We start from the raw sequence: 25,849 nt of genomic DNA, 5'->3' as shown, positions 1-25,849 counted from the left end.
TTTGATGGGCTGGAGTGAGCTTTGATGGAGACTCCAGTAGATAGAACTTAAGCACACTACCGAGCACCGCTCTGGGTTTCTGGCCCAGAAATATCTAAGAAAAAGGACCATTGGAGCACTTAGATGCACCTAGTTAAACCTGTCATTGATTTGGCGGCGAAGTGCTTATGCCTAACTTTGTGCATACACTGAAGAAAAAAGCCCAAAAGGCCTCGACGACAAGAAAAGACAAAACAAAGAGTCATGAGGAAGAGATGTCAATCGGTTAGCCGTATGCAGTGCTACTATCAATAAAGTGTGTCCTGAATCTAAATCTACGGCTGAGTGACTGACATCTCTCCCTCGTGACTTTGTTTTGTCTTTTCTTTGTGCATAGAAATACAAGTTTATACCTGTATTCTACAATGGTATCTTTGAACACAGTAGCTGTTATAGAATTGGTGCTCGGTGCACACCCCTCTAAGGGACCACAAATGAGAAAGAGAAACGTGAAGACAAAATAAAATTGGAAACACCAAGAAGCCAGAAATGCATTTCCTCTTGTACTGTGCAAAATATAAACATACCAGAGATGTACATTTCCCAAAACTGTCAGAGAAAATAAGACTTCCCACCAAAGAATGAACAGGAAAGGCTGTGTATAATACTGGGGGAAGCAGGAGAAATAATATAAGCAAAAATATATTATATCCTGCCACTAGGCCAGAAACTTGATATAATCAAAACCTGGGAAGTTTCCTTGTTTTCTATTCTGTAGCTGCTCATTATATTTTGTTATTAATATAAAATTTTTGTGCTTTATTTTTGTAATCACCCTTTGGCAGCACACACACATTGTCGTGCCAATAAAGTTTCCTGAATCTGTAAAGAAAAGTTATACTCAGGGGCTTTCCTGGACTGATCTTTTAACCTTTCCTTTCTGCGGGTCCACACTAGAGTTTCCAAATGGCTCCAGATTCATCTAACAGGGTTGATCCATTCCATGCTTGCCCCATTGCATGCAGGGATTTATAGTTCTGTACTTTCCCAACGTATTCCCTAAGAAAAGCAAGCTTGCAAGTCCCTGCATCAGGAATGAATGAGCAAACCTGGAGCCAGCTGGCAACCCTACTTCACGTTCTCCTGTTTCTGAAAAGACCTGGTGATTCTGCCATCCACTTAAGGACAGAGCCTGAGTAACATGATCCTGCTGCAAGGAAACTTGGGAGAGAAGGGAGGAGCAGTGACTCCTAATACGCACAGGGGGTAATTCTTTATAGATCCCCTAAAGTTAGACACCAAGATGCTATGCACTAAGACCCAGATTTTATAAAAGACACCAATCCCCCTCCCCCGCTCCCCTTTTACGCTCATAGGAATTCTACGACCATCGGAGCAGTGCAGAGCATTCAGCGCACCAGCCGGCACTAAAAACCTCTTGGCTTTAATTAAAATTAATTGGATGGTGGGTGCCTAGATTGGTAGAAACCTACCACTTTTAGGTAGGCACCTAGTCCAAGGCGCCTACCAGAGAGTAGGCATGGTTAGGGGTGGATTGTGGGTGTGTTTTTCATGTAGTGCCTGTTTTAGACTTCGGCGCCAATGTTTAGGCCAAGAAAATCCTGGCAAAAATAGGATGTGCCTAAGTCCACTCTGGGCGCAATTCCATAAACTGTGGCCAACATAAGTTTGAAAAGCATTATGCGCTGCTTCCCGTGGCACCTATGTTTTAGGCACCATTTATAGAATCGGGGCTTAGGTGCACACTTTAATGTGTGTGCATTTGCCATTATAGAATACTAGCATAAGTCCACTTAGCAAAATTTAAAAAGATTATAAACTTCAAAACATTGCAACAAGGCTGCTTTGTCAGGTGAGACGTCGGGTTCATGTGACACCTTTACTTAGAAAACTACATTGCTCCCAATTGAGTTTAGAATTAAAATCTTGACTCTAACACACAAAATACATTACAGTAAGCAATCTGCATATCTCTCATCTTTAATACTAACCTATACCCCTTTTTGTACTCTTCTCATTCTTAAGAGATGATAGATTAATTATACCTCATCCGTCTAAAGCTCGCTGGGAGTCAACAAGATCTAGTGCATTTTATTTCTTGGCTCCTGCACTCTGGAACATACTTGAAAGAATCTTTCAAGTCATTTAAGGCTTCTTTGAAGAAATACTTATTTGAAACCCCCTCCTCTTTTATGAAGTTGCGTTAGGCTTTTTTATTGCTAGCTGCAGCGTTTAAAGCTCCGCTCTTAGAATTCCTTTGAGCATTAGAGCAAATACCTCCGCAGTTGGCGATAAAAGAGCCTAACATGGCTTCATAAAAGGGAGCCTGAGTTAGCATTTCAGAATTGTTGATATTATAGCGACCTGTGGTGGGAGTTAAGGTGGGAATCAGATATTTCAGTATTGTGTTTTTTGTGTGAATGGCTATACTTTTCTACCTAAGATTATGGCATTATTTCTAAAAATTTTGTATTTTTGTATTTTATTATAAACCGCTTTGTCTCGTGTGTGAAAAAGCAGTATATCCAATAAACGACAAGCAAGTATTCTATAAGATGTGCATGTATGTACTAGATACCCCCTGACCCATAGGCATTGGATGGAGGGGGGGCCATGGCCTCCCCAAAAATTACCGGCTAGAAATACCTCTTCTGAGGCTGAAGTGGTGTATCTAGGCAGGCATAGGAGCGGCATATTGCTGTCAGCCAGCGTACATGCTAGTTGTCTCTCTCTCCCTGACATCTACTCCATCCCTTCCCCCCTCCAGCAGTCACCGTGTATCTACCTTGAATTTCTTCTAAAAACACAGCGCTGCCCTGATGTTGGCCTTGGAGTCTTCTCTCCATCGCAGCCCGCCCCAGCGGAAACTGGAAGCTGTCAGAAAGAGTGGGCCACATTGAAGAGAAGATGCTGGGGCTGACGTCAGGGCGGTGCTGTGTTTTTACACAAAATTTAAGGAGGACGCATGGTGGCTGAAGGGGGGAAGCAGTAGATGGCAGGGAAAAGACACAGCAGTCCACCGGAGTGCTGCCTAGAAATAAGGCCCCTCCCAAGACATTACAGATTCGGGAGAGGGGTGGAAGGCAGAGAGGGAGCAGAATAGGACTTGGGGGAGGGAGTGGAGGAAAGGAGAGATGTTGGACTCAATTGAGGGAAGGAGGAAGAGATGTGAAACTTAGGAATGGGGTGAGAGAGGGAAATATGTCAGATTTGTGAGGGACAGGGAAAGATGGGGATGGGCAGAGGGGGTATAAGGAGGACAGGGAGAGGGGGTATAAGGGGGGCGGTGAGAGAGGGATTTGGAGGAAGGAAAAGGGGATCAAGGCGAGATGGTACAAAGGGGTGAAAGGGAGAGACAGAAGAAGGGGAGAAAGGGAGAGATGGTTATGGAGGGAGCAAAATGGGAAGAGGGAAAGATGGATTGGGCAAAATGGGGAAAGGGAAAGATTCAGGAGAAAGGGCAGAAGGGGGAGGGAGCGATGGAAGACTCGAGGAGAGCAGAGGAGGGAGAGAAGAGATGGAAAGGTGGGGAGGATATGGACTGGGGGCCGGAAGAGGGAAGGGAGGAGAGTTGTCAGACTAGGGAGGAGGGAGTAGAAGGGCCAAAAGATGTTGGACATGTGAGAGAGAAAGAAAGAGGAAGGAAATGCTGGGTTACAAGGGTGGATGGAGTAAGTGACAAGGAAGGAAGATGCTAGAAATGGTGGATCCATGTGAGAGAGTTGTCAAGGAGATAAGTGAGCAGAATGAGTATAGGATGGTAGAAATGTGGTAATGGGAAGCAGATAAAAGGGAATAGGAGGATGAGAAATGTGAAAGCTAGGAGATGAGAGAAGAAGATAGAAAGTTGATTAGATAAAAAGTGAAAAGGAATAAAGCAATGTTCCCTCTAAGCTGCATGGCCACACACCTTTTGGTAAAAGGCTGCTCAGCCAGCACACCATGACCTCTGGCCATACTCTGCTGCTGCTGCCTGTGGTTTTGTGAAGAAAGAAGTGCAACTGGAAAGAAGGAGGAGGCCTACTTGGATGTCTTAGAGCTGGCCAGAACACAGGTACACATCCTTGGGAGGAGGTATGAACTTGGGACACAGAAGGGAGGGCGGGAGAGAGGCACGTGGGGTCTCAGAAGGGAAGGAGGTAGAGGGGTGCGTTAGGACATGAGAAGGAGGGGGAGGGGTGCATTGAGACACAGATGGAAGGGAACATGAACTTGGGACAAAGGAAAGAGGGAAGGGGCATGAACTTGGGACACAGAATAGAGAGAGGTAACATGGAACACAGAGAGTGGACAAAAACTTGGGACAGGCTGGAAGGAAGGAGGGAGGAGGCATGAATTTTGGACACAGAAGGAAAGGAGGGGGCACGAACTTGGGACATAGGATGGAGGGAGGGAAAGAGATGCTGAGGTGGGGGAGGTAATAGAAAGGTAGAATTGTTGAGCATGGGTGTGAGAAGGAAAGAGATAGTGTACATGGGGAAAGGAAGAAAGAAGAGAATTGTTGGGCATAGGGAGGGAGAGAATTGTTGGACATGGTGGTGGGAGAGGAGTGAGATAGAGAGAGATGAGAGTGAGAAATGTTGGATGTGGTGGTAGAGAGGAAATAGTGGGACAGATGGAAAGGGATGCAAGAGGGAGGAATGTTGGACATAGTGGTGGAGGGAATGGAAAAAGAGATGTGGCGGGGTGATAGAAGGAGAAATGTTGGGCATGGGGCTGGTGGGCAGGGGCGAAAGATGCTGCATACAGTCCGGGGGATAAGAGAGGGAGACATGTTGGATGTGGCAGTACAGGGAGTTGGAGAGATGCACCCTGGATCCCTCTCTTTCTCCACTACCTTTGCAGCAAGGGAGAGAGTGAGAGAGAAGGAGATATTACACATGGGGGTGGAGAGGGGAAGAAATGCTATGTAAGGGTATTGAAGGGGAAAAGAATGTACTTTGTGTAGTTTAATTATATGGTTACCATTATGTATTGTTAATTAATTTATTAATTTATTTAGATTTTTATCCCATCCTCCCAGTAGCTCAGAACGGTCTACAAGTAAACATTCACAATGGAGTGTAATTGGACATACAAGATTATACAGTAGATTTAAATGTTTGGACATACAAGACTGTGCAGCAATTTAAATACAGGGACTATACAGCAAATTGAGAGCAGTAGTTTAAATAGCAGTAGTTTAGTTTAAATACAAGTTATTTAAGTACAGGTTGAGAGAGAACTATACAGAAATTTAGGGAGAAGATAGAAAGGAGAGAGAAGAGTAGAGGTGGGGCTTAAGGGGGAGGGGTGTAGACTGAGGGTGATATTTAGTTGAAGAGGAGGGTCTTTACCATTTTCCGGAATGTCATTAATGAGTTCTGTAGTCTGAGTTGAGGGGGGAGTTGGTTCCAGAGTTGAGGAATGAAGTGGCTGTAGGAGCGTTTGTGGGCGGTTTCTGAGAGGAGGGACCTTCCGGGGGGAATGCATAGGCGTATCTCCGATTTTGAGTGGAGGGTGCGGGTGGGGCTGTAGATGGGTAGCTTGGAATTTATGTAGGAAGGGGTGGTGGTATAAATTCTTTTATGCGCTAAATAAGATTATATTGTATATGAAAAAAAAAAATAAAAAATAAAAAATATATATATATATATATAAAATATATATTGTATATGAAAATGAATGGAAGAAATGGCATTTACAATTAGTACTATTATGGGGTAGGGTCAGGGGTGGAGCTTGGGCAATTCTGAGCTTTTGGGCCCCCCAAACAAAAAAGTGTTCTGCTGCCTATGCCCCACAGGTCCATGCCTATTTTGTAGGAATAAGGACCAAGGGCAGTTTCAAATGAAACTGTTAATTAGTGGTAATTAACATCAATTTCAGCTAATAGTTTTTTAAAGCTATTTAGCATTTAGTTATTCAATTAAGAAAAGAATATAACTGACCTTATTCTATAACTTTGGCGTACAAGTTTATAGAATGAGAGTAGTCGTGAGTATCTGTGTGTGCTGGGTGATGTGTCTGTATATTTTCAGTGCCTCCACATCCCAAATAGTTTGTAGGCCTGTGGGTCCACAAGAGCAGGTGTAAACACCATTTCAAAGATTTCAAAATGAAAACCCTACTTCTACCCATTAGCCTGTCCAAGACCAACCTCCCCTCCCCAGGATAATTTTCAAAGGGGCTTTCCCACAGGTAAACAGCCATTTAGGTGAGTGGAGACATGGTGGTCTTAGATGTACACTGTTCTGTTAGGAAAAGGGATTTGTATACCGTCTTTTTGTAGTTTAACAACCACACTCAAAGCAGCTTTCATACAGGTGCTTCAAGCATTTTCCCTATCTGGGACTGTGGAGGATTAAGTGACTTGCCCAGGGTCACAAGGAGAAGCACAGGGTTTGAACCCACAACATCTGTGTGCTGAGGCTGTAGCTCTAACCACTATGCTACACTCTATTACTATTTCTTCTACATATCTGTGACGCTCCTATTATCACAGGCCAAGAATGGGGGTGTCTTCTTCCGCCAAGAAGCAGTGACTGTCTCGGGGTCTGGTAACTTTAGCAGCACAGGAGAGCACTCACCTATAGCAGCTAATTACAAAGGCTGGTTTCCTCAGATTCAGGGCTGGCATGGTGCACAGAAAGGACAGGCTATGGTTTATGCGTTAGGATTTCCTTGTACACAGCTCAGGGAAGAGAAGAAACATTCTGGAAGAAGCCTTCGACATCTGGAAAACCTTTCAAAGGGCAATCTCATGGATGTCAGGAAACATCACAGATGGAAACTCAAGAAAATCAAGTTGGTAAAATTAGTGTTGTGAGGTCACTATACTACCATCCAGCGCATGGTCACCAACCTCCTGACCTCCCAGAGAAGTACATGGAAATCCCTAGCCCCACACTCATGCTGTGTGCAGTGCCAAGACTTCAAAATAGCATCGGAGGGACAAGACAGGGTCAGGAGGTGTGATGCTCAGATACTAGTTCCCTCCACCCTCAGGAATCCATGGCCTAAACATCTTTAGGGATTAATTTCCCACAAGCTGAGATAGGCAGCCGTGAGACTTACACTGGAAGCAACAGGGTGGGAATGTCAATGGCCTCAGCTGTCCTTAGCTGCCAAAGGCAAGGACGGAGAGGAGGAAATGATACTGGAGAATCAAGCATCCCTTGAAGGCCTGTCTCTGGTTTTACAGAGCACGTTTAGAGACCTAAATATAAACCAGTAAGATGGCAACACTGACATGGAGAGTGGAATGGGGGGCCCCCCAACCTAGGGGAGGGACTGAGCTATGCACCTGGTGCCCCTCACAGACAGCTGCTCTGCTGATCATCATCAGACGTCTCTGACTCAACCTAAACTCACTAGATTAATAAATCCACGCTCTGAATGCCAAACGTCCACACCAAGAGTTTTAGCAGCTGATAGAAAACATGAAAAAGTACACATGGAAATAAAATGCCCCCAATGCCCACACACTTCTGCATTCCTTCTCTGGGCACTCCTCACCACCACCATTTTACTACAGTCTTTTAGTACCTGAGAATCTATGCAATGAATCAAAATGTGACTCAGTTTAGTTGCATTCCTGAAAATCCTTCAGCAGAATTCCTCACCCCCTCACTCACTGCTTAGTTACTGGTCTCTAGTATTCACAAAGTGAAAGATTGAGGGACCAGCTACTACCCCAGCCATAAGCACCCTCTTACCCCCTTACTAGTGCCTGGGGAGTTTTTGTGGCAGAAAGGGGGTATTTATTTAATTTGAATTTACTATGCCCCCCCTCCCTTAATTACAGTAGTAGAGCAAGGCGGTGCATAATTTATAATGTAAAATACAGAAAAGAACTTCAAAATATTGATACAATAGTATCAGCCACACTAAGTCAGCATGCATACCAATAGGATGAACAAACAGAATGGAAAAGGGGGAGATAAACAGAAATTCTTGGGCCGGTGTGTACACACATTGCAAAAGAGTCTCTCTCTGAGAAAACAAGGAGATCGGACTCCATCTCACTGACTCATCTTTCTCTTTGCTGCTATGAGATGAGCCGTCTGTGATCTCTCCCTGGAGCTTGGATATAAAGAACGATGCCCTCTCTGAACATGGGCATTGCCTCTGTCTGTCTCATTATGCCCTGAAGTTCCAGGAGTATTGCTCTACCTGCCCCTAGATAGGTTTCTATCTTTCTAGTTCTAGTTAGCAATGGTGATCCTCACTAGCTGAAGGAGAGTTGTTCTGACATGACTGGACAAATTTCACATCATAATATTAATCAAATGAAACTATTTGACCTCGGAACCCTCAATCATTGTTAAATAATACAAAAATTACTAATTACAATAATAATGATAAAATACATAAAACCAGTGTATTGACCAAAGAGAAGCATTAAAAAAATCCATAATACACATTTCATTATTTACATCTCAGACCTTGAGGATCTGGGAAGTGTTCATGGAGAGATATGTCTCCAAATTTCCTGAAACCTCATGTAGCTCCATAGGCTAGGGGGCCCCTGAATAGCCCCAGGAACACTGAGACAGCTTTAACCCAGCTTGGCCCTTCAATTCCTGCTGTAAAGCATTCTGGCACTTGTAGTTTGACTTATATGAGAAAAGCAAAGCAATAGATCCCAGTGTTCGACAGATGGGGAAAAGAAGGTGTTTGGAAGCTGAAAATTCATGAATAAAAGTAGGTACCAGTAGTCACAGAGTCATCTGCATATTCTAACACCAAAACTATTTCACATAAGAAACTAAACACAGGAAAAGTACAAAAACAATATACATGTGTTGTTGCATTCAGTGGAATGCTGCTGACCTATGAGCTTCACAAAGGCATTCTGGGATAGCCAGGAAAAAGGAGGTGACATCACAGTTCTAATATGGTTATAATGTTCCGTTGGCAACTGGCTTTTGGTGCTCAAGTTGGGATGCTTCCAAATTCAATACAGAGACCATAGCCATGAACAGCAAGAAGAAAAGCACAATCTGACCGCAGCCTGAAACTGCTTTCTTTCTTCAGGTTTTGTTTTTTTTTCATTTTGGTAATATTAGAGTGAAATGGGAGATGGTTGGAGAACAGTCCACAGATTTGGTGTTGCGATGACTCAGAACATGCAGCCTCTTAACCAGAGGATGAACAGATGCTGGGATGAGAGAAGTGAAAGAAAGAACTGGGTTTCCAACTTCTCCACAACGGCTGATCCTACGGGACGCTCTCAACACTGTCCAACCACAGGAGACAAAAAAAAAAAAAAGAATCAAAGAGAGTTCAAAAGCAAGAGAAGAGGCGCTGAGACTCTTCCACACCATCTTGTAAAGGTTTAATTTCCTCAAGTTAGTTTTATTGGCTTACTTAATTTGTGTCTCATGGCATTTTGCTGCTTTCTGTCTCAGTGCAAGAAATTTTGGGGTTGTAATTCCAGGCATCTAAAAGATGTTTTGAGACTTGATAAGTACAGTATGGTACAGTATGTACTAAAAGTCTGTATGCCTTGTTAGGATATTCAGGGACAGACAAAAATAGTTTTGTCTGGGCCTGAACTGTGACCTCTCAGATCGGGACACTTACTTCCACAGGGATCCACAGCTTCCTTCCCAACTCCATATTTCTGGAATGGAACTGGCAATCCAAAAAGGGCTCACTGAGTATAAAAACTTGCACCTTTCTCTGACTGACCATACCCCTAAAAGTACCATGATAAAGCAGCAGGTCACTTTCCTGAGTTGGAGATGGAGGCTGGGGCAGTGCTGAGCTTCCAAAGGTCCCCCTCCCCCAATAAAACTTTTAAGCACTTCATCAGCAGTTCTTAATCATGCGAAAAACAACAAAATGTTCTCTCTGCTGCTCAGAGCTCAAACAAATATTTTTCATTCTCTGTAGAGGCTAAGGAAATTGTATCGTTAATTAACAGGAAATGACATCATCGCTCCATAGCAGAGAATAAGTCCCTAAAGATTTCATGGCTCGCCTTTTTCCTTTCCAGATAGAAATAGATCTCCATGGCTTGGCCATGCCATTGAGTTTTGTTAACACAAATCATTCTTTCTGACTCTTGAGGAATCGCCTTTCTGCTTACATCCTTCTTTCTACATATAACTTAATGGACTTGGGAACTTATGTGAAACTGGTGTCTAGACATTTTTCTCACAAACCAATGGATAATTCCCATCATGTGATTACCAGAAGCCAGAGCAAGGCAGCTTCAAAATATGGCACCCCTGCCACTAGGGACTCTTTCCAATTCTGCTTTCTCCCCCAACTCAAAACAAATTATAGGCAGCAGAGTGAGCAAGCCATAACTCAACCAGTTATTTACCCCACACAGCATCAGCAATTGTGGGACTAGAAGGGTAGGGGCACAGATTGATTTGTCTGAGCCCTCCGAAACAGAATGATGTTCTGCTGTTCCTAAAAATGTATGCCCCCTCTTACACCATCTGCCTCTTTCTTATCCCCCCCTTAACCAATCCAGAAATGAGTGGAAATGGAGTACTTTGAGGAAATAAGTGGTGTAAGGACCACAAGTGGAATCATGTGAGGAAAGAAGATGCAGCATTGGCCGAGGGGCCTAATGGTATATTTTGCTACTGCCTTCAAACACTAATAGGTTGTGCTGGCCTTGCTAGGAATATTTTGTGACCTCTGACCTGATCTCCTGAGTGTCCACCTCCACCAGATGCCAGCAAGCCCCTGTGTTCATGCTGTTTGTCTGTCTTCATTTCAACAATCTCATTCGTGTTTGCCTCCTTGTGAGTCCTAAAGTACAGGTAAGGAGAGGGGGGGGCAAGAGGTTATGGGCAACCACTACAATGCAGAACAAAAGCATGTAATGCAATGGGAGAGATATCAGGATGAAAAGATCATCCCCTGGAGATTTAAAAAGATACGGTTCCTGTGACAGAAGGAGGGGATCCTCAGTAGACAGGAAGATATATTCATAGAATGACATATAGACAAGACTAATATTACTTAAAAGACAGAGAAACGATGACAAGTTCATAGGTAAAAGAGACAGGAGAGGTCATTAGAAAGAGCACCTAAGCAGAAGACATGTTCATGGACAGACAGAGAAATTAGAAAGACAGACAGGACATGTTCATGGACAGAGAGATAGAGATGCAGAGAAAGAGGTCCACAGGACATATCTATAAATCAGAGACAGGAAGAGAGCAGGAAATGTTCACAGAAGAAGAAACTAATGTTTCCCAACCAGTGTGCTGGTTATACTCCTGGGGGAATTCTACATAAAACAATTACAATTTCGGTACACATTTTTTGAAAAATTTGCATTCTTTATAATCTTTTGGTGTAGGACCTGATCTTTCATGCCCCAGATCTCACACCCTGTAACTTTCCTCAGGATAAACACTTACCAACCAAGCATGAAATCCAGCCTAGACATGGTTCCCCACCACCCACCTCAGGTTCAACTCCCAGTTTAATTAGTAACCCTTCTCCAAGATGGAAACCCCACCCCAGCTTTCTTTCTCCCTCTACAAATTCCCAAGCAAGACCCCACCCCAACAGTTCTCTCTCCATCTCTTTCTCAGACTCTCCTCCTTGATACACAAATCCACAAAGCTCTCTCATCCTTCCTCAATATGCTCAGCCATACCTCTCTCACATTCTCCAGCACAGATACCCATAGATCTTTCTCTGAAACTACCCCAAACCTCCCTCTCAAATCCCGCAAACCCACCTATATACACACACCATCTATGGCACTCTCTCAAACTTCACATGGAACACACACCTCTCTCAAAAAGCCCAAAACACTTACTCCACCATTGCTCTCTCTCAAATCCAGCCCTCCCCCCCCCATGCCCACCTGCCACTCCTGCCCATAGCTTGTTCTCCTAAATCCTCCTGTGCTTCTAGAGCTGTCTCTTCCCCATAGTCTCTCCTGAGGCACACACCTCTAGTGCCTCCCTCCCACACTAAGCTTGGCCTCTCACCCCCCCAATTGAGGTATGCATTCCTCCCATACTTCCTTCCCCCCTCTCAAGATATAGCAGCCCCCTAAACCTTTCCTGTACTGTCCTGCTCCAGACATAGCACACCCATGTCACTCTCTTCCCTCAGGCATACCTCCCCTCCTTGAGGCATATACTCTTCCATATCTCTCTCCCTCACACAAATCACCAGGACTTAGCCCTTCTTTCCCTACTTCTATGGCACCCGCATTCTCCCCCTCCCTCACCATGGAACCCCTGCTGCAGGACAGACTGGGGTAAACAAGCAAACTGGCTCCTGGATGGTTAAATTGTCTGTTTGTGGCTAACCAGTGAACACATGTGTTGAAGGCGTGTCTTATATGTTACTGTTAACAATGTAGAATATAAAAGAGAGGGCAGTGAAAAGACGGGGCCAATGAGAGAAGGCTAAAATTTTCATTCCTCATGATTAAAATATGTACAAGCTGGGCATTTGCGTAATCTGCTGCTACTTCTCCGCCCCCTCCATACGGGCGACGCCTTCAACGCACTCCAATGATGTACGCATATGATGCGCTACAATAATCCACGCCTATGAATGACATAGCAAATCTGGCGCATGCATACATTAGCACTGTATCAACTGGACTATTCTGCGCATGTGTGAGAGTCGCTCTTACAGCGATCGATCATACGGGATCAAACGGAGATTATGTAGAACCTCTGAGTAAATCATTTGCATGCAAACTTGTTTCAACATCAATCGCTGTTTTGGAATCAGCCAAAAAATTGGTCCACAGCAATCCACACAGTCTTACCGAACGTGTTTAGTGCCTCTAGCTCTCAGTACCTTGCAGCAACATGAGCCTAAACATTCAAGTGTTTTTTTCTGAGCACATGTGTGATCACACATTCTCGTTTTATCCGGGGGTGGGCCAGCTGCACTGTCTTTCCTTCTAGGACCGGCCTCCCTACCAGGCGGGCATTCACCTAGGGCAGCAGTATTTTGGAGGTGGCAGTAAGGCAGGAGAACAGTGTCTCTTCTTCCTTTCCTCCCCATCTCAGGTCCAGCTTCTTCTCCTTTTATTCCCCTGCCACCACTGATCTACATCTTCCTGGATTTGATGCAAAGATGCAAACAGAATCAGAGCCAGCATGGGGACTTTAAACACAGGCCCTCCCCTTGACAGGAACTACTTTGTCAGAAAGGGGCAGGACAGCAGTGCTCAAGTGTGGGCCTGTGTTTAAAGGCCTTGTGAGGCACTGAGTGTTTGCAACTTTGGTCTGGGTCCAGGGCAGTAGAAGGGAAGAGGCAGGAAGAGCTGGACACCAAATGGGGTTACAGAAGGGAAGAGGAGACACTCAATGAGTGGTAGGGATTGGAATATGTAATATGTAACTTTACCCATCCCATTATTCTACCCTCACATTCCAGTACGTCTGGTAATTGTTTGTTCGTTTGTTTGTTTGCTTTATTATATGTTCACACATTTTTATTTTTCTCAGTTTTCCCTATCTTTTTAATTCATTGTTAACCAGCTAGATATTAATTTGATGGTTGGTATATCAAAATCAATAAAACTTGAAACTTAAAACTTGAAACTTGAAAGGGGAAGCTAGCCACCTGGAGTAAAAATAGGGAAGGAAAGGGATGATGTTGATCAGCAGGTAGGGAAGAGAAGTGAAATGCTGGTCCCTGGGAGAGAGGAAGATATGAAAGAGAAGAGGAGGTGCTCGACCACAGGCAGGGGTTATGGTCTTGGGCTATCCCAGTGGGGTGGGTGTGATACCCAGCTGAAGGTTCACCTAGAATGTCAGATACCCTTCGGCTGGCCCTGTCACTTTCTTAACTTTATTTAAGGAATTAATAGGCAGCATGTAGGTTAAGGATAGGTGAGCCACACTTTGTGCAGTACATACATTGCCCATAACACCTTCTCCACCCCCCTCCTGATGGTGGAAACTAGAAGGATGCTAGGGTGCATAGGGAGAGGTATGGCCAGCAGGAAAAGGAGGTATTGATGCCCCTACATAAGATTCTGGTGAGACCTCATTTAAAATATTGTGTACAATTCTGGAGACTGCACCTTCAAAAAGATATAAACAAGATGGAGTCGGTCCAGAGGAAGGCTACTAAAATGGATGGTGGTCTTTGTCATAAGGCTTTCGGGACAGACTTAAAGATTTCAATATGTACACTTTGGAGGAAAGACGGGAGAGGGGAGATATGATAGAGATTTTTAAAAATATACATGATATAAATGCGCATGAGGTGAGTTTATCATTTGAAAGGAAGCTCTGGAATGAGAGGGCATGAGATGAAGGTTGCGTCAGAGAAGAAGCTTCCGCCCACACACACTCGACTTCAGGCAGGCAGGCTTTGCCGGCTTCAGTAAGTATTTTACGAAAGCGCCGTGAAGGTAAGGGAGAGGGAGGGAGATAGATTTGGCCATAAGTAAGGAGGGAGGGAGGGGGCCACGCGCGATTGGTGATGGCGCACCTTCCCTCCCTTAACTGCGGGGAGAAGGCCATTCACCGCTCCACGGGGCAGTGGATGGCCTTGTCCCCGTGCCCGCAGTGAGCAATTTTCCCCTCCCCCCCCACCGTTTCAGCGAGTTACCCATGGCTACCCACGGCTAGCCGCGGGTAACTGCCACTGTGTCATTCTCTACTTTAAATCATATCTCACTGATAGATTAGACCAGTGGTTTCACTAATTTTTAAGTCAGGCCAATTAAGATCCAATGAGCTGAAGGAGAGCCGCCTAATATCTTTCAATGCGAGCTTACAACATTGCTGACTAGTGTGTATCAATCACATCTACCCTACCAGCCCACCTTCAATCTGTTTTGGGCATATCCTCTAGTAGGTGGGCATTTCCAAATATGTACATTCTCTTCACCTATTGAGAAATGCCTTGTCTTTCAAGCATGTGGCTCTTCGTCTCATCCACTTCTCCCGTTCTGTCATGAACTTGTATAGAGAGGCAGAGTAGCAGAAAAAAAAAGCCGGAATGATGATGAGGGCCACCCTGGAGGTCTCCAAAGGCCACTATTGGCCCCTGGGCTTTGCATTGGAGAACACTAGATTAGACAGAAAACCTTTGTGGACTTCAACTAATGTAAAATACTACATTACGTTTAATTCACAATGCAAAAAGATTTGATCGTCATCACCCCCTTGCTTAAACAAGTCCACTGGCTCCCATTAACTCACAGTTTTACATATGAAATCTTAGTTCTGACCTTTAAAACTCTTAGCATAGGAGAACCAACATATCTTAGCTGCTGTCTCATCCCATACATCCCTTCAAGATCCCTCAGATCAGCCAATTAGAAACAACTTTTCATCCCAACTCACAGTGAGATCGTGCATGAACACATTAAGCAATCATCTTTCTCCGTTAAAAGCCCGCAACTATAGAACTCTTCCTGTATCCCTTTGACTTATTACATCACTTGATCATTTTAAAGCAGAATTAAAGACCTTCCTTTTCAAAGACACATTTACATAATTTCTTTTACAAACATTCCATTCCCAAACACCATTTCTGGCTGAGACACCCAAACACAGAATGACCCTCATGTAACCTACCATCTCCCCTATTCTATCATGAATATTGTAGTTCTACCTCCTTTCTTCACTTAGGACTCCTTTTACAAAGGTGCGCTAGGGTTTTTAGCGCACGCACAAAATTACTGCGCGGTAGCCGAAAATATACCGCCTGCTGAAAAGGAGGCGGTAGCGGCTAGCGCGCTTGGGAATTTAACACGCACTATTGCAAGCGTTAAGGCCCTAGCGCACCTTTTTAAAAGGAGCCCTTAATCTTGTCTGGTGGGTTTTTTTTTTTTTAATTACTCCATCCTTTTTTCCCTTTCCCCTATTGGCATTGTAAACCGCTTAGAAGGTATTTACCCATTGTGTGGTATAGCAAATTTGTAATAAATTTGAAACTAGGTTGGGAAGGTTAAAGGTTGGGAAACACTAGAACAGATAGACAAAAAAGACCCATGTATAACAGCATAAAAATATCTTGTGGACAATCGCCACTAAAAGGTGAACTATAAAGAATACAATTATTGCAATTTCTTATTTATTTCTTGTTTATTTATACACATTTGATACTCCACCTTTTCCTAGAGGAAGGCGCAATGTGAATTACATGAAAGGGCAGGTACAATGAGCAGAAGAATAATGTATACATATAAATACAAGGTTTATCATGAATAAGACACACAGCAGAGTACATAAGAATTAGTACACGAACATATGATAGCACACACATATAGTTAAGAAATTAGTTAAGCACTGGAAGAATAAAATTCCTTCCAGGAAAAGGTGCTTTGATTAATAAAGATTACAAATTGATCATTTTTCTGCTTATTCCATCTAAATGAAGACTAGTAGCAGAATTTGAGACCCTGGCACTGACAGTCTGAAATGTGTTTCCTGTTAGCAGGGTAAGAAGAAGACATCGCTAAGCACAGAAGAGAGATGGAGAGTGGCATCTTGATCGGGATTCCCTTAGCTCTGCAGCCATGTCAGGTGATACTGAGAGAGATAAACACAGGAAGGAAGGATGGAAGCCGTTCAGAAAAGGTCTACGAAAATGATACAGAGCCTGCAATAGAAAGCCTACACGCAAAAGCTAAAGACATTTAGAAAGTGCTCACTGAAGTGAGAGAGGGAAAGGGGAATTATGAGAGAGACATTAACAGGCTTCGATGAATCATAGGAAGGGGACATTTTCCACTGACAGGAATTTCAAGGACAAAGGGTCATGCTCTGAAGTTGGAGGGAGGAAGATTCAAAGAAAACTTGATAAAATTTTTGTTAACGGAGAGGGTGGTAAATGCCTGGAATAATCCAATAGCCGAGGTGGTGGAAAGCAAATGCTGAGACATAATTCAAGCATGCTTGGGACAGATACACAGAACAGTGGTAGGGAAAAGGCTATTAGGTTGCAGCACTGCAAACACTTCATCCTTCATTCTGTGGAAAGCAGAAGCAAGGGGAAAAAGAGATGATAAAGGGAAATAAAAAGGAAACAGAAGGTCATGGGAGAGCGGGCTTCATATCAGTAGGCTGCAGTTCCTTAGGGATCAACTGGGTCAGTGCTGGCAGTTTTATAGTGGCCAAGGACCATCCAGCAGGACCTAAGAAATTGGTTATTCAGTCCCAGCCTCATCAGTTTTGGATGAAGTTTAGATTGGTAAACTTGGATCAACGAGGCATACATCAAAAATTGACTTGAATGGGGAGCAACATCTAAAAATGTAAAGTTTATATGGTTGGAGGTTGGGATATATCTCCTTACAGTGTGGACTGGAATAACTGGTCAAACTGGATAGGTCAATTTTCTTTTTCCTTCATCATTTGCTTATTAGAGTATTTGTTACTATGACAAGGCCACTGAAACCAAAGAGACAGACAGGATAGCAAGAAAAGCAAAGGGCCATAGGATGGGCAGAAAGAACTGGGGGAGGTGTGCTAAGTTTCTTGAACAGTACTCACAGGGATTTCTTCTCAGACTTGCCACAGTGCAACTTCCCTTTCTTCTGCAGGAAATAAAACAGTCCAACCAAGAGGAGAAGCACCAGGACACAGACGATCACTGCAATGACTGCAGTGCTGCTGCCACCTTGTTGCTGAGTCCCTGCAAATAAAAAAAACCATCATTCAGAGGTCTCCTTCCTCCACTATCAGTACTGACAATCACTGCATATCAACCAATCCACCAATCACTCGCTCAAGCCTGCAGCCCCTCTCCAACCCTGTGCATCAATACTGCAGTACTGGCGATCCACTGCAAATCAACAAAATCCATCAATCAAGCCTGTAACCCCTCTCCTTTGTCAGGTATCAATACGGCAGTGATGCAGTTCAAAATAGTCAGTCCATCAACTGAAGAAGTAATCTGTCCAACCCTTGCTCAGGGACAGCAGAATCCCACAAGAGAGAGCAGACATACACCTGTTTTCTGAAGTGGATCCACTAACGGCAACATGGGTAGAGGAAGATGATAGGCATTACTGACGGAGCTCCATGAGATTTGGGAGCGGTGAGGACAGAGTAACTGAGGGGAAGATGGTGGGGGAGTCACAGGAAGCGTAAGAGGAGTAGCCTAATGGTTTATGCAGTAGGCTCCTGGGGAACTAGTGACATCCTGGGGACCTAGGCCCAATTCTTTTTGCAGCTCCTTGTGATCCTGGGCAAGTCACTTAACTCTTCATTGCCCCAGGTACAAAACTTACATTGTGAGCCCATTCGGGACAGAGAAAGTACTTGCATATAATAAATATACAGAGCTGCGTACATCTAGTAGCATTATAGAAATAAGTAGTAGTAGTAAGAAGAGCTAGGTGCAAGGGCCTGGCGATGAAAGATGGGCAGGTGTGGGTGTGCATCATGAGGGGGACAAGAGAAGGCACTGCTGCTGTTTTTCCAGGAAGACAGAAGAAAACCTGAATTATATTCTTACCTATAGGGGCCCGGGAAGGAGCGGCAGTGCTGGGTACTGAAGAGTAAAGGCAAAAGACATAAGTCAGCATCATGCAATGGAATTACAGTGCCAAGCTGAATGAGTGCCCTCCAACTGCACTGGTGCCAGTGGATGGCGGTACTTCAATACTATGCTTTCAATTGCTTGAAACAGGCAGGTTACCTGGAGTCCTGCAGACAGTGGCGTAGTAAGGATGAGTGGTGCCCCTTTCCCCACCCACCCCGCCGCATGTGTGCCACTTTAACTTTCCCCGTGCCTTTTTAACTTCTCCTGCGTGAGCGGCATGCCCACATCAGTGTCGGCTGGCCCTTTGACGTCGCTTCCTAGGGGCGGACGCCAATGCTGACACAGGCAGCAACTGCATGCTGGGAAAGTAAAAAAGGTATGAGGAAAGGGAAGGGGTGCATGCGCGGCAAGGAGAGGAGCAGGGGGTGCGGAGAGGAGGAGAGGGGCTGTGCCCTTAGGATGAACGCGCCTGGGGCGGACCCTCCCCCCTCCTTCCTTACTACGTCACTGCCTGCAGAGCTCACTATTGAAATTGTAATACTAAAACAGTACCTCCTACTAGCAAGACAAATGGTGGAGGACCCCCCCCCCCCGCTCCGCTTAGAGGGAACAGTGCTCCTCATCCAAGTCACTAAGAGTCACCACCCCCCAACTGCTGGATACTGTGCTTTTACCCCTCCCTCCCCCCTGCTCCAGTACACATTGATAGATGCAGCGCAATGTCCCACCTCTCCTCTTCCCTACTGTCACTGCACTCAATGATAAGAGACTATAGTATGTCTCCCATTCACTAAGAGACAGACAGATGCTGTATTTAATGTTCCGCTATTTGTCCCTCCCATCACTCACTATTAAATAGACAGAAGCTGTACTATGTGTCCTGCTGTCTTTCTCTTCTACCATCATGGACAGAAGCTATGCTCTGCTAAGTGTTCTGATATCTGTCCTTTCTAGCATTCACAGACAGAAGATGTGCTGAATGTTAGGGGGGGGGACACCATATATTTATAGGTGCAATGTATGCCCCACTGTCGGTCTCTTCCATTACTCACCCATAGACAGATGGAAACTGTGATGGGTAGTTCCATGACTGTTGCTGGCACTACATGAGACTCCTGATTGAATCAGTTTCTGAGTGACCTCCATTGTCAAGGTGCTCATGATCAAATCTCTCGAGTGGTTCATGGAGGGCTGGAGAGAAGTTAAAAAGTCATTATAAGGCTTGCGAGGCAGTTCTATAATAGGGTGCTTCCATTTTGGAAGCCTAATATGCGGGTAGTAAGCTTATGCTATACAGGTACACACAATAGCCTGGCATCGGTATGCTGAAATGAAGGTGTGAACATTTATAACAGGTCTATGCGTTGTTCCTTCTAGGATGAGCAGGAGTCCTCTGATTACATGGCTGCCAGTGAGGGGGGGGGGGTGTGATGCTTCAATATTTTGTTTTAAATCAATAGAGATAGGCAGGTGCCCCCGGAGTGCTGCAGAGCTTGCCTATCCCTCACTACTGAAAATGTGATAGTGAAACAGCACACAACCCCCACACACACTGGCAGGACAGTAGTTCGAGGATTTCCGCTTAACTTAGCAGGAACAGTACATAAATATCTGCCCCTACCTGTGACATTTGTACACACAACCCAAAGTATTTTGTAAGCTGCCTGTATAAATGCTGGTCCTGCCTATGTCCCACCTATGCTCTTCTCCCGTGACCACCCCTCTTAACAGTTACGTACTATGCAATTTGAGTGTGTAATTACAGAATACCGATTAGACATGTTCTTGTCATTTACATGGGTATGTGTACACTTACTTGCATGGAAAGCAATAATCTTTAAATGATGGACGCATATAATTGGTGTGTAAATTTGAGTGACCTCTTACTGAATAAGGGCGCTGGGGTCCAGTCAGCAGACTAACTATATTAACTCACTCTGGCCAGTTCAAGACAAGTGACCAAAGGAGCACATGTTCCTTGGAAATGTATAGCCTCCTCTCACCAGAGTATAGCCCTCTTACTATCTTCCACACCAAAACCCCTCCCTCATCCTAATTCTTCCATCACCTTCATCACTCTCCTCCTCTACCCATGCCCCCCTCTTCCCCAATTGCTTCCCAGGTCCTGAATCTAGGACAAGGATGTCGCTACCTTTCCAGTCAAAATTGTCCACGTCATTCAGGTTGTGTGGATTTTCAAAACTCTTGCCTTCAAGAACACTCAGCACTTCTAAAATGTCTACTGTAGCATATGAGAAACAGATTACAGTAATATTCAACCTGACATCATAGATTGGATGGCTATTCAGTCCTGGATTAGCCACCGTGAGAACGGGCTACTGGGCTTGATGGGACAATTGATCTGACCCAGTAAGGCTATTCTTATGTTCTTCTGCGCAGCCCCATCCATCAAGTTTATTAAAAATTTATTATACCACCTAATCAGACTTCTAGGCAGTGTACATTGAATTTAAAAGGGCTAAATATAAAATACAAATAATGGGATCTGACTTATAATAACAGACAGCACTTCCAATACGATTATTACTTAGACAAACGAAACAATTATGAATAAACTGGGACATTGGAGAAAAGGGGTAGAACTATAATATTTTAAGTAAAGAACGAAGAGGGGTAAATACAAGGGGAGGGGAAGACGGGCATTATTGCAGGAAGAAACCAAGAAGAAAGGTCTATAAAATGTCCTTAAAAGGATGGTTAAAGTCCAAAGGTGTCTTTAAACAAAAAAGGCTTTTAATTTGGACTTGAAATGATTTAGGGGTGTCTTTTCTATTAAATGGTTTGGAACGGAGTTCCATAGTGAAGGGGTGGTAACTGAGAAAATATTAGTGTGCTTAAGGATAGGATGGAAAGCAAGTTTTGACAGACAGATCTGAGGGATCTATGAAGGGTATATGGTATTTAGTAGTCTATTGATGAATTCTGGTTGATTAGTGGCTTGAGTTTTGAAGGTTAATAATAAAAATCTTATATGTAATTCTATGTTCAACTGGTAACCAATGAACTTTGATCAACAGTGGGGTTACATGGTCTCAAAGGTGAAAATGTTACAAGAACAACCGACCAGTCAGACCAGGTCTGCACAGACCAGTGGCAGGAAGAGGAAAACTGCTCCCTCAGAAATTGATTTTTTTTCAAGGCCCTAGCAACTACTCACCTGAACTCCAGGCACACTCCAGAAAATCTCAGGTTTAGGATGCCCAAAAACCAAACAGGTCAGTGTGACCTTTTCACCTTCTTTAGAAACATGGCTTTTGTAAGGTTTCTCTTCGATTTTGGGTTTCCCTGAAAAAGATGAGCATATGAAATTCTTCCATTTTGCTTTTGTTTTATACCAGTGTGGCTTCTTTGGCCATTAAGTGAAAGTGTTTTGGCAAAAGTTACCTATCAATAACAGACAACACCGAAACCAAGAATAACAATAAGGCGCTCTCCCTTTCTGTTACCCCAACTCCCCATTTCTCTCACCTCACCTCCTTTCACTTGCAGAACTTCTCTCCATCCTATCCACTCTCTAATCCCACCACCTTCTACTCCCTACCTCTCCATTCATTCGCCACTATCTTCCTGCTCTTCTACTTCCCCCTTTTCCTCACTTCCTTCCCATCAGCCCTGCACATATGTCAGGTTACCTTGCACAATCACATGCACGCTCTGGCTCCTATGTAGTCCAGGAACCTCAGGAACAGAGGCTTCACAGGTATAGAGTCCTGCAGAGTGGTATGTCAGAGACTTGAGACTGAGTGTGCTACTGGAAGAAAGAAGCTTCTCACCCTACAACCAGAGAATAAAGATGTTCTACTCACAGAGTTTCAGTAGGGGGAAGGGGGGGTCACACCATATGCCATAATATATTGGGAATCCTCCTCTAATGGTCCAAATGAATATATATACTTAGAGCACAAAACGTCATCAGTCAATATCTTCACTCTAAGTTAAAACAGCTTCCATTCAATTCATTTCTCTAACATGTTTTGACAGGCAGGATCAGCTATTTTTACGTCTTTTATGACGCAGCACAACTGACGGCCCTCTCCAAAGGGCATAGAGAGAGTCGCAGATTGGTTTTAAGAATTTAACCAATGGGGAGTAGGTACACACAGATGGATTAATTATTATTGTTAGTCAAGAAGGAGCCCTTAACACGCCGCCGCCATCTTGCTTCAAAAAAAACTTGGTGTAAAGGTCGGATGACAGCGGCAGTGGTATGTGAATAAACTAATTTTTCAATTCTTTTATAAAATGATAGATCTCAATTTATGTAATTGTATGAAATATCAATTTGTTTTATAGAGCGGATCCCTGATGAAGATATTTGCAAAACATGGCGAGTCCAGCCGCTTAGAACTGCTTGAAACTTAAGCTAAGATCAACACCGATTGAGATAAGTTAAAATATATATATATATATATATATATACATTAAAAAATGTGAATTATTTATTTAAATTATTCTTGAAAGAAAATAAGCTTAGACCTATGAGGCGTTAACACCTAAATCTCCCTGCTAAGAACAGTACGTAGGGGGCGGGGTGAAGGGGTTTTTCTGAGGTCTTTGGTGAACATATATTAGAGAAATGAATTGAACGGAAGCTGTTTTAACTTAGAGTGAAGATATTGATTGATAATATATTGGGAAAGCATAATACAAACAAGGTTTTATTACAGCTCTAGCCACCAGTTTCAGGGCTATTAATGCTGAGGTACAGCTTCTTTATATGATTCTTATTACTAAGATACAATCCCAGATCCCAGAGTTACCATTACAGCTTATTTGATTATATTCTGTCTATTAACTAGGCAGATTCCATAAGACATACATAATCAAAAATAATCTCACACATAATCATTATAAAACTTATAAAACACAACAACCATAGAAATACATCATAAAAATAGAGAGATAGTCCAATGCAGCTTCAGGCTCAAGGTGATGTGACGCCCTGAGCTAATGTTTTGCTCTAGCCCCTCCCACACACACCTGCCTGCATTACCACCCACCTCCCCCAGCACATCTGCATTGGTGCTCCCAACCCACACTTCTTCACCTGATCTCTAAATAGCATGTTGCTTTGCTCTCATCACTGGGCTGTTCTCCTTGTGCACCATTGTGAGTTTAAGCATGCTAATTAGGAAGTGTCTGTACTTACATTTAAAGGTGCAGCAGTGCCAGTGGCTGTACAGCAGGGATCTCAAAGTCCCTCCTTGAGGGCTGCAATCCAGTCGGGTTTTCAGGATTTCCCCAATGAATATGCATTGAAAGCAATGCATGCATATAGATCTCATGCATATTCATTGGGGAAATCCTGAAAACCCGACTGGATTGCGGCCCTCAAGGAGGGACTTTGAGACCCCTGCTGTACAGAGAACACAACACTGTGGAAGGAGTAAAACCCGCGCTTGCCACTGTAAAGGTTGAGCTGGTGAGGCAGGCTTTTGGGACCCTTGAGTTCTGACACGCTGAGCCACTATCTCACCTTACTCATGCCTTAAGTCAACCCCGAGTACAGCTTCCTTACAAGGTTTTTACTATTGAAATACAGCCCAAGGGGAACATGCTAAGGAGGAGCCCTAGGAGTATGGGGACCTTTGCAGCCCCCCACCCCCCAAGGTTAAGGCTAGCTATGCCTGCCTCTGTTCCTTCACTCTCTCCTTGGTGTGTCCCTTCTCCATGAGCTCCCAGTCCCTTCCCTGCATGTATGTACCCTCCACAATGTACCCCTTCACCCATCCCATATGTCCCTTATTCCCGAGGTTGTATTCCATGTCCTTGTAACTGAGGTGTATGAAGCATGCAAGAATCTGGAGGCCAAGTCACTGGTAAGGAATACTTGCAGAAAGATATCTCAGGACCTGCTGTACCTTTTTCCATTTGAGTTGCACAGGCTTAGAGCCGTGGCCGGTACAAGACATCTCAAGGTCACCTTCAAAGGGCACCTTTGCCTCCTTAGAAGGCTCAAGGATAAGGGGGTCCAGATCTGCAAGCCAAAGTAAGAGACATAAAAATCTTTAGTAGAGGCTGACCACATTTAGTTTTCAATGCCAAAATTGGCCTAAAATTCAAATTCAGCCATTTTCGGTTTTGGCCAAAAATGCTAGTGCATTTTCAGCTGAAATAAAAACTCCTTTCCTTTCTCTGCTCTCCCAACCAAAACCACTGCCACCCTTCCATCACCCCTAGGCCCTCCCCACACCTATCTTAGGAACCCTGATGGTATAGTGGTCTAACCAGGGCAGAAGAATTCACAGTCACTTCTGCCTATGCCGGCTCTAATCACAAAATGGCATCAGCAGTCTTGGAAAACTACCACAGAAGGTCTCAGCAACCATTTTGATGTTAAGAGACAGTGGGGACAGGAGCAACTGGGGACCACTCCTGTTGCACCTAGGCCACTAGACCACCAGGGTTTAAGGTAGGCTTGGGGGTGGGGGAAGGCTGATGGGTAGATGCAGGACAGAGGCTCTGTCTGGCTGCAGGAATGGAGAAAAGGGAAACTCTGTTTAAGGGTAATGGAGGTCACAGGGGTACAGTTCTGTCTGGTTAAGGTAGGAAGGGGTGTGTGCCAGTTTCAACTTTGGCTGAAATGAGCAGCAAATTTCAGCTGCAGATCTGGTTGGTTTCAGTCAGCCTCAAACCCTTAGTCACCACCTAGACAGCAGTTATTTCTACAAGCTGGAAGACTAGCTAAAGACAACACAACCAAAGCTCGTCCTTGGGTCTCAAGGAGTTGTCTCTTACTGATTAACTTAGTGTTCCAAGGACAGCAAAGGGATTAACAGCATCATGTCTGAGGTGAACTAACTCTGTTGGCAGTAATAACACTGTCATACACAGCCTTCCCAATACTTACCCCTCCTCACCTTGCTCTCTACCCTCCTGTGTATGGACGTTCTACTATGTGTAATTTATCTCTCTCCCTTCCCTTCTTTGCACACTCTTCTTTCCTGCATCCAAGGCCAGCCTTACCAATTGCAGGGCCCTATGCAGACCAGTTTGGGAAAGCCTCTCCACCCCCACCCCCCACAATGGTCTGTTATGTCTTCCTGTCTATGAATACCCTCCCCCCACCTTAAAATGTATATTTCTGTTTAGAGGACTCAAGGTAGCAGCAGTGATTAGCATAGGCCATCTGATGCAACCTGCACCCTTCTGACATAAAATCCTGCTTCTGCAAGGGCAGGACGCATCAGAGAGCAGGCTCCAGAATCAGCAGCAGACAACCTATGCAAATCACTGCTGCTGTCCTGAGCTCTCTACAGAGAAATACAAATTTTTTTTTTTATTTTTTTATTTTTTTTTGAAGTTTAAAATTTTTTATTAAACAAAATGAAAACAGTACACAGGCAGTATGCCAACAGCAAAAGTACATTGCCCACATGAAACAACA

General features: G+C 44.1%; 1 protein-coding gene across 1 annotated transcript in view; it reads right to left on the bottom strand.

Annotated features, from left to right (window-relative positions):
- Positions 1-8,337: 8,337 nt before the first annotated feature.
- The window catches only part of LOC117369054 (basal cell adhesion molecule-like), a 104,032-nt gene continuing 86,520 nt past the window's right edge, over positions 8,338-25,849 (bottom strand). The window contains exons 9-16 of the mRNA XM_033962964.1: positions 24,324-24,439; positions 22,095-22,236; positions 21,620-21,747; positions 19,494-19,632; positions 18,415-18,450; positions 17,448-17,589; positions 10,647-10,755; positions 8,338-9,220 (exon numbers count right to left, since the gene is read on the bottom strand). Coding sequence (XP_033818855.1) covers positions 9,215-9,220; positions 10,647-10,755; positions 17,448-17,589; positions 18,415-18,450; positions 19,494-19,632; positions 21,620-21,747; positions 22,095-22,236; positions 24,324-24,439 — 818 coding nt within the window. The 3' untranslated portion in view covers positions 8,338-9,214. The remainder of the gene's footprint in view (positions 9,221-10,646; positions 10,756-17,447; positions 17,590-18,414; positions 18,451-19,493; positions 19,633-21,619; positions 21,748-22,094; positions 22,237-24,323; positions 24,440-25,849) is intronic.

The sequence above is a fragment of the Geotrypetes seraphini genome, chromosome 11, assembly GCF_902459505.1.
Source record: "Geotrypetes seraphini chromosome 11, aGeoSer1.1, whole genome shotgun sequence".
In the NCBI taxonomy this organism is placed as follows: Eukaryota; Metazoa; Chordata; class Amphibia; order Gymnophiona; family Dermophiidae; genus Geotrypetes; species Geotrypetes seraphini.
This window is presented reverse-complemented; position numbering and strand designations above follow the sequence as displayed.